The 15,423-nt window shown below is 49.0% G+C and overlaps 1 protein-coding gene across 8 annotated transcripts in view; it reads right to left on the bottom strand.

Moving 5' to 3' along the window:
- The window catches only part of KIF17 (kinesin family member 17), a 46,546-nt gene that overhangs the window by 5,732 nt on the left and 25,391 nt on the right, over positions 1-15,423 (bottom strand). For all 8 annotated transcript variants that reach the window (XM_005607386.4, XM_023635586.2, XM_023635584.2 and 5 more), the window contains 3 exons: positions 13,663-14,219; positions 10,786-10,997; positions 8,098-8,329 (listed from right to left, as the gene is read on the bottom strand). In XM_005607386.4, the coding sequence (XP_005607443.3) occupies positions 8,098-8,329; positions 10,786-10,997; positions 13,663-14,219 (1,001 nt within the window). The remainder of the gene's footprint in view (positions 1-8,097; positions 8,330-10,785; positions 10,998-13,662; positions 14,220-15,423) is intronic.

Below are 15,423 nucleotides of genomic sequence, written 5' to 3'. Positions count from 1 at the left end.
TCTCCCACCTCCAACTGCGACCATGCTCTCCCTGAGGCTCCAGACTCCTGGGCGCACAGTCCGTGTCCTCAGAGAGCAGGTGCAGTTTGATTAGTAAAGGAGGAGGTTTTACATTCATGGGAATGATAACCACATGGAACCAACTGAGAAGAGAGGAGACCTGGGGGGACACAGGTGGGCAGGAGCCATCAGGGAGGGAGGGTACACAGGGGCTTTAACTAAATTCATAATGCCCATTTCTTTTTGTTTTTTTTTTTGAGGAAGATCAGCCCTGAGCTGACATCTCCTGCCAATCCTCCTCTTTTTGCTGAGGAAGACTGGCCCTGAGCTAAGATCTGTGCCCATCTTCCTCTACTTTATACGTGGGACGCCTGCCACAGCATGGCTTTTGCCAAGCGGTGCCATGTCCGCACCTGGGATCCGAACCGGCGAACCCCAGGCCACCAAAGCAGAACGTGGGAACTTAACCACTGCACCACTGGGCCAGCCCCATAATGGGCCATTTCTTAAGCTGGATAGTAGATACATGGTGCTCATGGTGATAATCTTTATATATGGTACATCTGGAATCACAATGATTTTTATAACAGCTTTATTGAGATATAATTCACGTTATACAATTCACCCATGTAAAGTGCACAATTCACTGCTTTTTAGTATATTCAGAGTTGTGCAAGCATCACATCTATTTCAGAACATTTCATCAGTCAAAAAGAAACCCCATACCCATTAGTAGTTATTCCCCATTTCTCCCCAACCCCCCGCCCAAGGCAACCACCAATCTACTTCCCGTCTCTATAGATTTGCTTATTCTGGACATTTCATATAAATGCAGTCATACAGCATGTGGTCTTTTGTGTCTGGCTTCTTTTACTTAACACAGCGTCTTCAAGGTTCCTCTGCGTCGTGGCGCGTATCAGTACTTCATTCCTTTTCACTGCCGAATAACGTTCCATTGTGTGCATAGACCACATTTTATTTTTCCCTTCTTGATTGTTTCCATTTTGGGGCTATAATGAATAAGACTGCTATGAACATTAGTGTACAAGTTTTGTGTGGACATATTTTCATTTCTCTTGAGTATAACTGCTGGGTCATGTGGTGACACTACGTTTAACCAACTGAGGAAATGCCAGACTATCTTCCAAAGCAACTGTGCCAGTTTTCATTCCCACCAGCAGCGTTTGAGGGCTCCAGTTTCTCCACATCCTCACCAACACTTGTTATCATCTGTCTTTTATTACAGCCATCCCTGGGTGTGAGATGGTCATTCATCGTGGTTTTGACTTGCATTTTCCTGGTGGCTAATGATGTTGAGCATCTTTTCATGTGCTTATTGGCCAATTGTATACCTTCTTTGGAAAAATGTCTGTTTAGATCCTTTGCCCATGTTTAAATTGGGTTATTTGTCTTTTGATTCTTGAGTTGTAAGAGTTCTTTATGTATTGTAGATACAAACACCTTATCATGAGATATGAATTACAGATACATTATTTCCTTCTGTGGGCTCTCTTTTCGCTTTCTTGATAGTTTCCTTTGAAACACAAAAGTGTTAATTTTGATTAAGTCCAACTTATCTATTCTGTTGTTGTTGTTTGTTCTTTTAGCATCATACTTAAGAAAGCATTGCCTAATTCAAGATAACAAAGATTTACGCCTTTGTTTTCCTCTAAGAGTTTTATGATTTTAGCTCTTACGTTTAGGTTTTTGATCCATTTTCAGTTAGTTTTTGTATACGGTGTGAGGCTGGGGTCCAGCATCATTCTTTGGCACGTGGGTAGCTAGTTGTCCCAGCACAATTTCTTGAAAAGACTGTCTTTTCTCCATTGAATCATCTTGGCACCCTTCTTGAAAATCAATTGACTGTAAATGTGAAGGTTTATTTCTGGACTCTCAGCTCCATTCCATTGACCTATACGTCTGTCTTTACACGAGCACTACAGAGTCTTGATTACTGTAACTTTGTAGTAAGTTTTGAAATTGAGAAGTGTGAGTCCTCCAACTTTTTTCTTTTCAACATTGTTTTGGCTATTCCGGGTCCCTTGCATTTCCATATGAACTTTAGGATCAGCTTGTCAATTTCTGCAAAGAAATCAGCCTGGACTCTGATGATGATTGCCTTGAAGCTGTAGATCAGTTTGAAGAGTACTGTCATCTTATTGATATTAACTGTTCCAATCCTTGAGGACAGGATGTCTTTCCATTTATTTATTCTTAATTTCTTTCGACAATGTTTTATAGTTTTTGGAATATAACTTTTACACTTCTTTTGTTCAACTTATTCCTAAGTATTTTATTCTTTTTGATATATTATAAATAGAATTATCTTCTTAATTTTATTTGCAGATTGTCTATTGTATAGAAATACAATTTCTTATTGCTTATTGATCTTGTATCTTGCAAACTTGCTGAACTTGTTCATTGATTCCAGTAGCTTTTTTAGTGGATGCCTCAGGATTTTCTATATATAAAGATCATGTCATCTGCAACTAGAGACAGTTTTGCCTATTCCTTTCCAATCTAGATGCCTTTTATTTCACTTGCTTGCTTAAATGCCCTTGCCAGAACCTCCAGTCCAACATTGAGTAGAAGTGGTGAGAGCGGGCATCCTTTTCTTGTTTCTCATCTCAGGGGGAAACATTCAGTGTTCCACCACTGAGCACGATGTTAGCTGTGAATTTTTCATGGATGCCCTCTATCGAGTTGAAGAAGTTCCCTTCCATCCTTAATATGTTGAATGTTTTTAACATGACAGATTTTGAATTTTGTCAAATGCTTTTTCTGCATCTATTGAGATAATCATGTGGTTTTTGTCCCTTAATCTATTGATATCATGTATTACATTAATTGATTTTCAGATGCTAAACCAACCTTGCATTCCTGGGATAAATCTCAGTCCGACATGGTGTATAATCGTTTTTATCTGTTGTTAGATTTGGTTTGCTAGTACTTTGTAGAGCATTTTGTGTCTATATTCATAAGAAATATTAGTCTGTAGTATTTTTGTGACGTCTTTGTCTGATTTTGGTACCAGGTGACATTGGCCCAGTAGAATGAATTTAAAAAGTGTTCTCTTCTATTTCACAATGATTTTTTAAAACCAATAGGCTTCATTTTACAAACAAAATCTAGATAGAAGATATAATGGAAGAGGATACCCCATAGAGGAAAGCAAATAGATAAAATACCTTGGTGTGAAATTAACAAGATATGTCCAAAACCTATATGAGGAAATTTATAAAACACTCCTAAGTGACACAAAAATTGATTTGAACTAATAATAGAAAGATATACCATGTATGTTCCCGAAGAGGAAAATCCAACCTCATAAAGACATCAATACTCCCAAGCTAATTTATAAATATAACATGATTCCCCTAGAACTTCTTTTTTTTTTTTTTTTTTTTGAGGAAGATTAGCCCTGAGCCAACCACTGCCAGTCCTCCTCTTTTTGCCGAGGAAGCCTGGCCTTGAGCTAACATCCGTGCCCATCTTCCTCTACTTTATATGTGGGATGCCTACCACAGCATGGCGTGCCAAGCGGTGCCATGTCCACACCTGGGATCCAAACCAGCGAACCCTGGGCCGCCGAGAAGTGGAACGTGCGCACTTAACCACTGAGCCACTGGGCCAGCCCTCCCCCAGAAATTCTATCAATTTTTTCTTTCTTTATTTCTCTTTTTCTTTTGAGCTAACCCAATTATTTACACAGTTCATTTGGCAAAAAACAAACAAAAAACAATATCCAGAAAAAACCTGGGAAAAAAAATCACTGAGAGGATTAGTCCTATGAGATTGTAAAACATATTATAAAACCTCCGAATTTTAAATAAAGTGGCTGGCACTGGCACATGAATAGACAGAGCAAGAGAAATGAATGGAAAATCCAGAAATACATCCAAACGCATATAGAAATTTAGGATACAATAAAAGCAGCATCCATCTGAAGTCAGTGGAAAATAAATGGACTTTTTGAAAAATGGTGCTGGAAAACATGGAGAGTCATGTACAAAAGATAATATTGGATCAGCTCCTCACACACGCACCAGGATAAATCCCAAATGGGTCAGAGATTTAAATGTTAAAAAGTTTTAGAAGAAAATACGAGTGAACTTTCCCAACTATGACTCAAAATCTATATGCAATACTTAAAAAGTTGATCAATTTGACAAAATAAAATTTTTTTAATTTTTGTATGGCAAAAATACCATAAAGCATGGTAAAAAGGTGAATGACAAACTGGAAAAAATATTTCCAACTTATATCACAGATCAGGAGTCAGTTTTCCTAATATAAATTATAATACTCTTGCTATAATGAGCTGCTACAAGTAGAGAAGAAACAGAACCACGACCCTCTAGGAAAACGGGCAACAGGTGCAAACACAGTTCAGAGAAAAAAGCCTGTAAATGTTGCTAAAACAGGTGAAAAAATGCCCAGCCTTACTCCAAGTAAGAAAAATGCAAATTAAAACTACACGGGGTTATAAAATAAATGAGTCCTAGGATGTAACATACAGCATGGTGACTCCAGTTAATAACACTGTGTGGCGGGGCTGACCCGGTGGCCGAGTGGTTAAGTTCGCGCGCTCCGCTGCAGGCGGCCCAGTGTTTCGTTGGTTCGAATCCTGGGCGCGGACATGGCACTGCTCATCAGACCACGCTGAGGCAGCGTCCCACATGCCACAACTGGAAGGACCCACAACGAAGAATATACAACTATGTACCGGGGGGCTTTGGGGAGAAAAAGGAAAAAAAAATAAAATCTTTAAAAATAATAATAATAATAATAATACTGTGTGGCACCTGTGAAAGTTACTAAGAGAGGTTCTCATCACAAGAAAAAAAGCATCATGACTATGTGTGGTGATGGATGTTACCAAGATTTATTGTGATGATCATTTTGCAATATATACAAATATTGAATGATTATGTTGTACATCTGACACTAATATCATGTTATATGTTAATTATACCTCAATTTTAAAAATGTAAAAAAAAAAGCTACACTGAGATCCCACGGATCATCCATCAGAATGGCAAAAATTCAGTGTTTTCACTATATTCTGTTGATGAGCCTGAAAGAAAACACACAGCGTGCTAGTGGAGATGCGAAAGGATACACTCCCCCCTGGAGGGGAAGTTGGCAAAACCTAGCAAAATCACATATGTGTTTACTCTTTGTCCCAGCAAACCCTCTGGAGGAATTGAGTCCAGCGCAACCCACCAAAACCACAAAAGTAGTTGCACAGCCTACTCACACCAGTGCTCCTTATTGTAGCAAAAGATTGGCAACAACCCAAATGTCCATCGAGAGCAGACTGACAATGACAGTGATACAGCCTCACAGGAGGACCATGCAGCAGCAAAAAGGAACGAGGACTATTTCTAGATACTGCTGTGGAGCGACCTTCAGGATAAACTGTTATGTGAAAAAAAGCTCGGTGGAGAGAAGTGTGTATTATAGCTACTTTCATCCAAGAAGTGGGGGGACACGGATGTGGTGGGGGGATGTATACATACACACACACATATTTGCTTATATTAAAGAAAATACACACCGAGTTCTGGGTACCTGAAGACAATGGCAGCCACCTAAATCTGAATCTCTCCAGAGAGAGCCTCCAAAAAAATAGACAGTACAAGGAGAGAAAATAAAACCATCCTCAGCCCGGCCTACTGACTGGGAGACAGAGAGCACTAGAAACTTCAAATTCCCTGTAAATCCAGCAGATGGCTCCCAATCCCCCCACCACGGGGGTAAAATGAGTGGAGGCACCTGGGAGAGCATGGGTGGTGAGGGCAAGCTGATGGAAGGCAGATAAAATCACTCCCCAAAAGAGAGTGTCCCACTCTGAGCGGGAACCCTGAAAACTGCTCTGCTACTTGGAAACCGATGGAAGAGACGGGGATGCGTGCAGGACCCAGGAACTAGTCTCTGTAAGGCAGCGCTCCTGGAGGACTTTTCGAGAGCATTGAGAAGCAGGAGGCGCCCTTGAGATGGAAATGAAAAGTCCAAACAAGAGAAAACCACACAAAAGACACACTGACTTCTCCCACCAAAAAAAAAAAAAGCTTTTGGAAGGCAAGATTTTTGTCTCCTGGTGTTATGCCTGTGAATATGTTACCTTACATGGCAAAAAGGACTTTGTAAATGGAATTAAAGTTGTCAATCGAATGACTTTAAAACAAGGAGATTATCCCCTGGGCCCACGGTAATCACATGGGCCTTGCGGAAGAGGGAGGCAGAGAGACAGGCAGCAGAAGAGATGCTTCAGAGAAATGAGGCAGGAGTAGAGCGAGAGATCTGAAGCATGGGACCCAACTGTCCCAGTCGTCTTTGAAGGGGAACAGGAGGCAGGAAATGCAGGATGACTAGGGCTGACAGCCAGCAAGGAGGTGGGAACCTCAGTCCTACAACCACACAGGATTGCATTCTGTCAACAACCTGGAAATGCATTCTCCCCTAGAACCTCTGGGAAAAAACGCAGCCCAGCCGACGCCTGGATTTCAGCCTCGTGGGATTCTAAGCAGAGCCACCAGCCGCCCCATACCCAGACTTGGACCTACAGAGCTGGGAAGTAATAACGTGTTGTTTTACGCAGCAATAGGAAACTAACGAAGATCTCAGCTGAAAACTGCATTCACCATCTGAACAGAAGAGCGTGCCACTGCCTAAACAAACCGGCACCTCTGCTTTCGGCTGTTACTGAGAGCACAGAAAAACCACACGTCAGGAAACAAACAGGAGAGAGCAGATGTGTCTCATCACAGCTGCTGTGAGAAACAGAAAAGGAGGATCAAAGCATTTCAGCGGAGAAAATTCCTCCCAAAGCACAAGCACAGAACCGAACGGATGAAAACAGTAACCCAACACCCCCGGGAATAAGACTTCCCGAAACAAGTATTCGCAGATGCGAAAGTTTCAAATCAGAAATCCAAACCCTTAAAATGGAAATGGACACACACAAAGAAGATGTGGAATGGGACATTAACCGAACGCAGGAAAGAATTTTTTAAAGACTTAGATACGTAGGCCAAATGACAAGATGTCCATGCAAGAGCAAATTCAACCGAAAACATAACGAGAGGTATTTTAAAAGACATGAAAAGAGCCAAGAAAATTAAAAACTACAGAAATTTCAAGAGGAAAAAAGCATGAGCTTTATCTTTGGCAAGAACCTTTGGCTGCCAGTGTTGGATGGGGACGAGGAGCGGGGAACCCTGCAGGTGACAAAGGAGGACACTGAGGCCCATAGCATGCAGAGGATGCTCTGAAGGAAGCATATGTGACTGTCACAGACGGCAGAGTCTCATACCCTCTACTTGTCCTCACTCGCAAGGCTCAGCCACGTCTGCCTCCTTTCTGCTGCTGGAACCACTAACCTCGTTGCCAGCACCGGCCCTGGCCCCTCTCTGGGCCCAGAATTCTCCTCCCTCAGGGCATCACGAGCTGCCCCTTCTCATCTTTCAGGTTCCACCTTTGAAGTCACGGCCTCACCAGAACTTCCCATCACCCCATCGAAGGTGGCCCCAGGAACTCCTGGGGTTCGGTTAACCTTCAGTCTCTCCCTCTGGGTGCTGGGGTCATGGGTGCGTTTGCTTTGTGGAAATGAATTATGTTGCGCATTTGTGATTTGTGCATTTATACTTCAATGAAAGTGAAAAAGGAAGAAGAAAGTCCTGCCCGCCCCATATTCTCTTCACAGCACTATCACTCTCTCACACTTTCTGGCTTGTTTCTCTGTTATTTCTTACACACACACACTCCCGCTAGAACATAAGCTCCAAGACAGCGGAGACACATCTGTCACTGTGACTGCTTCCAGAACAGGGTGTGCACACAGTAGGCACTGAATAAATGCTTGAGTAAAGAACGGATGCGGATAAAAACTAGACTATTGGTGGTGAACATGATGCAGTCTACACAGAAGCTGAAATATAACAACGTATCCCTGAAATTTACACAATGTTCTAAACCAATATGACCTCAATTAAAAAAAAGAGAGCGAGTGGATGAACGCCCGCCAGTGGCCGCCCAGGTCGGGGTTGGGGGGAGGCGAGGCTGGGGACCGGGTGTCTGAGTCGAGGCTCTCACCTTCCTCTGCATCTTCTCCAGCAGCTTGCTCTTGGCCCTCACCTCCTCCTGGATGGAGTCGTAGACATGGAGGAGCACCCAGTCCCCGCTGTCCTCATCCGAGTTCTGCAGCGCCGCCACCAGCTGCTTCTTGCGCTCATCAGCGTACCGCTTCCGCCGCTTGTGCTTCTCTTTCAGGTCCTTGTTCTTGGCCTGCTCCCCTCCAACCACCTGCTGCTCCAACAGCTGCAAACTGCCCGCGTGGAGGACAAAGCAAGCAGGACAATGTCTGCTGTCATTGAGCACCTGCTGTCCAGCATGATCTCATCAAATCCTTCCAACAACCTCACTTCACAGAGACCAAAAGCGAGGCTCCGAGAGGTGAAGCCGCTGGCTCAGGGTCAGAACCAGGACTCCTGCCAGGTCTACCTAACTCCAAGCCTGTGCACTCAACCACGGCGACGGCTGTGCCCAACAGGAAGGGCAAGAAGCTCCCCGTGGACCCAGAGCTAAGCCACCCCGACTCGCTGCCCAGTGCAGAGCAGGTGTCTGTGCTCCCAGGCGACCTGCAGCCTTAGGATACCCCTGGGCTGTGAAAAATGTTCATCACATTCAGTGCACTTGAAGGCATTAGGCTAAGTGAGTAAGTCAGACAGAGAAAGGCAAGTACCGTATGACCTCTATGCGGAATCTAAAACAAACAAACAAAAAAACAAAAAAACCGAGCTCATGGATACAGAGAACAGGCTGATGGTTGCCAGAGGTGGAGGATGGGTGAAATGGGTGAAAGGGGTCACAAGGTACAAACTCCCAGTTATAAGATCAATAAGTCCTGGGGCCGTAACGCACAGCATGGTGGCTAGAGTTAACAAGAGTGTACTGCATACTTGAAAGTTGCTAAAAGAATAGATCTTAAAAGTCCTCATCACAAGAAAAAAAAGAAAAAGATTTTTCTAACTATGCGTGGTAGTGGATGTTAACTAGACTCATTGTGATCATTTCACAATGGATACAAATATCGAATCATTATGTTGTACACCTGAGACTAAGACAATGTTATATGTCAATTACATGTCAATAAAAAATGCAAAAAAAAAAAATTTCAGTCCACAATGTTTAACCAGGCAGGGACGTGCATAATACATTTTTTAAAATATTTATATCCAAAATGCTTACAAATGTTTCGAGTTTTGTTCTTTAAAGTACAAGTTGTAAACAACTACAAAGAAAGGCTTGTGTGGAACTCCTCACTGTCTGACAAAGCCCTAAAAGTGTTTTAGACTCTGCCTCTTTCCAAAGGGGTGTAAGGGGCTTGTAACTAAAGGCATACCCAGGATTCAGAACTGGGGACAGGCCACGCTCACGGGAAGAATGGAACTGTGCACTGAGCAGCTGGGCCCAGACTCAGCTTCAGGCTCAGCTCTAAGCCAGACGGCAGCAGGGCAGAGGGGAGCCATGTCCAAGTCACTGTTCTCTGTAAAGTCCTTCTAGGGTCCCCATCAGGATGAAGCCCGAGCCCCCAGGGGCACACAGGTCTCTCTATCTCATCGCCCCCTGCACTGCACCCCTAACTCACTCAGCTTTAACCCGCTGCTCAGACTTCTCCAAACACCCAGGCTGACATCCCCCTCTGTGCCTGTGTGTCATCTTGGCTGTGGCCTGTTCCTCGAATGCCATCCCTGAGGCATCTGTCGTGCAAACCTCATTCAGGTGTCCCCTCCTCTGGGAAGCCTTCCCTGACTACACTCCAGACCACATCGTGAAAACTGCCGCGAAGATGCTGAGCGTTTTCTGGGTGCCTGGGGCTGGGCTGCCACTTCTGCAGGCCCTGTCCCATGTGACCCTCACAACAAGCTTCTCAAGCTGGAACTCTGATTATACCCATTTTGTAGATGAGAAGCTAAGGCAGGGAGAGGTTTAATGTCGGCCCCAGGTGGTAGAGCTAGGCAGTGGTGGAGGCGGATGGGAACCCAAGCAGCTGACTGCACAGCCCTCTCCCTTCTAACTGAGGCAGAACCTGGGCCTTGGGTATCTGCCTCCCCCCGGGCCAGGGAGCACCTCGAAGGCCAGGGTGGCATCTCATTTGTCCTTGCATCCTGGTGCCCAGCAGGCAGTGGCTGCTGAGTTACTGTTTGAACTGTGGACGTGGGGCGGACTCTGTCACAGAGATGGGCCTGACACTGCCCTCATTTACACGAGTGAGAACCAAGGCTCAGAAATGTTAAGTAACTTGCACAAAGCGGCACAGCCAGTGAGGGAAGCCCAGCTCCCCAGGCGGCTTCAGAGGGAGTTTGGGGTGGCTTGTCCCCAGGGGGAGCATGTCGTTTCTCTGGGAGGGCCCTGGAGGCTGGGCTGGGCCCTGAGGAAAGCCTGCATCACTCTGCCCTGGGATTCCCACGACCTGAAGGCAGACCCTGGAAAGCCAGGTGGCCAAGAGCGCCTTCACCTCCTCCTAGAGCGGCTGCTCCCCAGCAGGCGCCTGGGGATCTGGGGGCTCCTGCGCAGCATCCAGAGCAGAGCCCTGCCCGCCTGGCTGACTCCAGCACCTCCCTGCCCCACTGCTCCTGGAGAGCATCAGGGCCTCCCCAGCCACAGCAGGAGGAGAGCTGGGCAGGGCTCGGGAATAATCTATGGGGACCCCCACCCCCAGGGTAGAGCTCCGTCCCGCCCCAATGTGGGGTCCCCCCAGCCCCAAGCTGCGGTGCTTACCGGGCGAGCACCTGCTGCTGGTCCACAATGGGCAGCAGGTCGTCAGTCAGCACTGCCACCTCCACACCCACACTGTCCCTTCTCACACTTGTCATGGCCAGTGGGGCCTGAGGCGGAGCCTCCAAGGCCACCTGGGCCTCAGCCTCGGCCTCCATGCCAGGCTCTGCTGCCAACACCACCTCCTTGGCCATGTCCAGGTCCAGGTCAACCTCCTGAGCACAAAGAGAAACCAAGCTGGAGGCGGGCATCCCTCGCAGTCTGGGACGGGTCACCTCTGGCTCGGAGACACCCGGTTATACAAAAGTGCACCCTGTCCAGTTCTTACTGCCGCCACTTCCACCAACACCCCCCAAAACGGTCTCCCAGCTCCCTTTCCCGCCCCCACCACTAGGCTCCACATGGCAGCCAGGGTGACTCTCTTAAAATGTCAACTGATGGGGCTGGCCCCGTGGCCGAGTGGTTAAGTCCGTGTGCTCCGCTGCAGGCGGCCCAGTGTTTCGTTGCTTCGAATCCTGGGCACGGACATGGCACTGCTCATCATACCACGCTGAGGCAGCATCCCACATGCTACAGCTAGAAGGACCCACAACGAAGAATATACAACTATGTACTGGGGGGCTTTGGGGAGAAAAAGGAAAAAATAAAATCTTTAAAAAAAAAAAAAAGAAGAAGCCAAAAGAAAGAAAATTATAAAAAAAAAAAAAATGTCAACTGATCACAGCCCTTTCCTGATTAGAATCCTTCGCCATTCCCACTTCATTCACAAGTTTCCTCCACCGCAGGCGGCGCCCTCTGCGCCTGCTCCCTGCCTCCCCAGCCCTCCCCTGCCCCCACCCATCCACCCTGCCGCTTCTCCTGCCACATTATCCGTTGCGGAGAAAGTCAAGATCTTTCCAGCACAGGACCTTGGTGCTGTCCCCCTGCCTGATGCTCTCCCCCGGCCCCTTCTTCCTGCTCAGGTCCCATCTCAGTGTCACCGTACAGCCAGGGGAGCTGAGCAGGTGCTGGCTCCTACCTACTGATGGGGTCCAGAGGCTGGCACGTGGTTTTCTCTCTCCACAAATGGGGGTGGATTTAAGGCTTTCCTCTCCCTCCCTGTGGCTTGTTGTGTGGTTTGTGTGTGTGTGTGTGTATGTGAGGAAGACTGGCCCTGAGCTAACGAGGAATATTGGCCCTGAGCCAACATCCATTGCCAATCTTCCTCTTTTTTGCTTGAGGGAAGACTGTTGCTCAGCTAACGTCCGTGCCCATGTTCCTCTATTTTATGTGGGACACCGCCACATCGTGGCTTGACAAGCAGTGCTAGATCCGTGCCCAGAGTTCTGAACCTGTGAACGCCAGGCCACCAAAGCTGAGCACATGAACTTAACCACTGCGCCACCGGGCCGGCCCCCTGTCGTGCTTTCTTAAGCAGAAAAGAGTCTGAGAGCAGCAGTGTTCAAAATCACCCCGCACCCCCACGGGGGTTCCCTAGCAGTGCCCCAGGGGCCCCCAGCAGCTCCCTGCGGCCTCACCCAGGGCACACACTGGGCCTCTATGCTTTAGACGAGGGTTCCAAGACTGAGGAAAGTCTGACAATCACTGTCCATAGAGCGGCCTCCTACTAACACCAGTAACAGGAGGCACGACACTCCTCCTGTGGGTCCACGGCTTTGTAGTGGGCCGCCTCTGATAAGCTGGGGGAGGGCTGGGGTTGCTGTCCCTGCTTCTCGGATGAGGAAACTGAGGCCCAGAGAGGGAGGAGACGAGCAGGAATGTCACAGGAAGAGCCAGCCCCTGGAACTCCTCCCAGTGCACAGAGGGCCTGGCGCAGGGGCACTCACAGCCCTGGGCTGGAGGTCGTGGGCCGCTGCGGCTTCAGACCAGAGGTCACCGGGCTCCAGCAAGTCTGGCAGGTAGGAGTGCTTACAGGAGAACGGGGTGGGGGAGGGAGAGGGATGGTTGGGCCAGAATCATCCTCTGCTCCCCTGCCCCGACCGCCCCTTCAGCTCCCCACACTGCTCACCAACCCTACTTCCTCCTCCTGCCTGTCACTGTGGAGAGGAGGGGTGGGAAGCAGGGGTGAGGGGAGGAGGGAGAGAAACAGGCGAGAGAGGGGAGACAGGGCGTGCTCTGAGCACCGGCTATGTCCCAGGAGCGCAACCTGCATGACCCCGTGTGAAGTGCATGGGCACCCCCATCTAACAGATGAGGAAACAGGCCCAGAGAGGTGAGTGCCCATGGTCACACAGCTGAGTGAGGAGCAGAGCCGGGATCTGAACCCAGGTCTGTCGGACTGAAAGCCCTGTGCTCTTTACACACACACGCGTGTGTGCGCAAACACACACGAGAGGAAAGGAAAAAGGACAAAGGGGAGAAAAGAGGAAAACATTTAAAACAAAAAGGGTTGTAAAGGGGGAAGATGTTGGACAGAGGGGCAGGAGGGAGGAAGAGCAGCCTCCCAGGACCCCTGGGTGGTCCCTGAAAGGGAACTGGACTCCCGCAGACCCCTAGCCCAGCTCGCTGCTCTGAGCCTACGAGAGTGTGAGGCTGGACCAAGACCTCCAGCTCTTTGGGGCCTGGATGCTCAGTGTAACCATGGCAACTCAGCCATCTCCGCACGCACGGCGGCAGTACAGGTGCCCGCCTGGCAGAGCCTTGTATCTCCATCTCTGCTTTCCTGTTGATTCACCGAGCTTTGGACAGACCTTCTCTTTCCCAGACCTCTGAATATCAGTGACCCCCAGCCGGCAACCAAGCCAGAGCCACCACGGAGACGGTGCAGGCAGTGCCGGAGGGGCAGAGGTTAGCCGTCTGCACATGCGCAATGACCTCCGTGCCCCCAGCCCAGCTCTGCCTGCTGAATTTTTGCATGGCATCCTGCATGACATCAGCTACCTGCATGGGGACCTTGGGTACGTCCGCCTGGGGCACGTCCGTCCTAGCCACCGTGGAGGAGAGCCGGGCCAGCTTGGCTTCCACCTCAGCAAACGGGTCGTGCAGGCCTGATAACAGCTCCGGGGGCATCAGCTGTGACTCGGCTTCCTGGAGGAATGGCTCCCCCTCCAGCAGAGGCTCCATGGCCTCCTGGCTGAGATCCTCAGCCAAGAAGTACTTGACCTTGGCCTCCACGTCGGGCAGAGCAAACTCCAGGTCGGAGGGCTCCTCGGGCCCTGGGAAGGCCTCAGACATGGAGGTTTCTTGGAATGTGGAAGACTCATCAGACCCAAAAGAAATCTCCGACTGGGAGGCCTCCACCTTGGGCAGTCCCTCCAACCTGGAGGAACCCTGGGTCCTGGAGACATCGTCCCGGGGCAGCGTGTCGGCCATGGAGGAGACCTCGGGTTTCACGGCCACCTCGTACTGGAACGTGGGCGAGTTCTCAGACCTGTTGGCAAACTCAGCCCTGGACATGACCTCAGCCTTGTAGAGGACTTCCGCCTTCAGAACGGCCTCTGCAAGTGGAGAACTTCCTTCAGCTTTTTACAGGTTCGAATGAGAGGACCCTTCCCTGGAAGGGGGCCCCAAGCCCACTGTCTCCAAGAGACCAGCTGAAGAGCCCCCCCTGCACCCCCAGATACTGGCTTCCCATCTCTGCTCCACTGCCCTCTCCCCCATCAGAACTCAAAGCTGTCTCCTTCTGCCTCTTCCAGGAAGCCTTCCCTGATCAGCACTGTGATGTCTCCTTTCTCTGACCTCCCAGGTCTTAGGTGCTAGGCTCTTACCAGCTTGCCTGGGGCCTGCTCTCAGCAGAGAAGCTGACTGCCGTGTGGGTCTTACGGCCTCCAAGGCTGAGCTCCTGATTAGATTTCACATGCAAGAACCCTAGGGGCCCCCGCTGGGGTGTCCAGCTCAGGGCTCTTGCCCATGGCATGAGCTAGATCCATGAGAGTTAAACGAACACTGCACATGAATGTTAGAGAGACCAAATAAAACCACTCGGAGGCCTCATACTCAGACTGGACTGGAGGGGACACTGAGAAAGACAGAAAATGCTGGAACCTGCCCTCCCCTCTTCCTCCGGGTCTACACCAAGAGTGGCCGCTTCCTCCCAGCTGGGACAGGACTCTGATCACACAGGCCTCCTTAGGGCTCCCCGCTCATGGGCGTTAGACCGCCTCCTCGGCATCCCACCCACTGCTTTGTCACTTGTGTCCTGTGCTCCCCCGAGAAGTCCCGACGCTCCCCTTGCTGGAAGAGGACATCCACCCTCTAGCCCAGCGGCCTGGACCTCGCCCAGCCTCCGAGTGCACACTGGTGACGGGAGGCTGCAGCGAGTCCTGGCGCACGGAGGCAGTTCCGGGGGAACACCTGGCCCGTGCCTGGCACACAGTAACGCCCAATAAATGGTGCCAATGATGTGACCGATACCACTGCCGCGACACGATGGCCGTTACAACATCTGGGTGAGTACTAGGTGTCCGGGCTGCCTCGCAGCAGGGTATTTGAATGAGAACGGTGGAGTGGGACATTCTAGAATGTTAAAAGAAGACAAAAACTCCCAGGAAGGTTAAAGATCTTGCTAATGATTGAACGCTGATTACAGAATGTGGTTGCTTTGGTAAGAGATGGACTCAAAAGGGAGAGGAGACTGTAGACAACGCAGAAACTCAGAGAAGGGACTCAGCTGTCAAACAGGGATGATGTATGAACAGCTCT

Source organism: Equus caballus, chromosome 2 (assembly GCF_041296265.1).
Source record: "Equus caballus isolate H_3958 breed thoroughbred chromosome 2, TB-T2T, whole genome shotgun sequence".
Lineage (NCBI taxonomy): Eukaryota > Metazoa > Chordata > Mammalia > Perissodactyla > Equidae > Equus > Equus caballus.
Note: the sequence above shows the minus strand (reverse complement) of the source record. Positions and strands in the feature narration are given on the sequence as shown.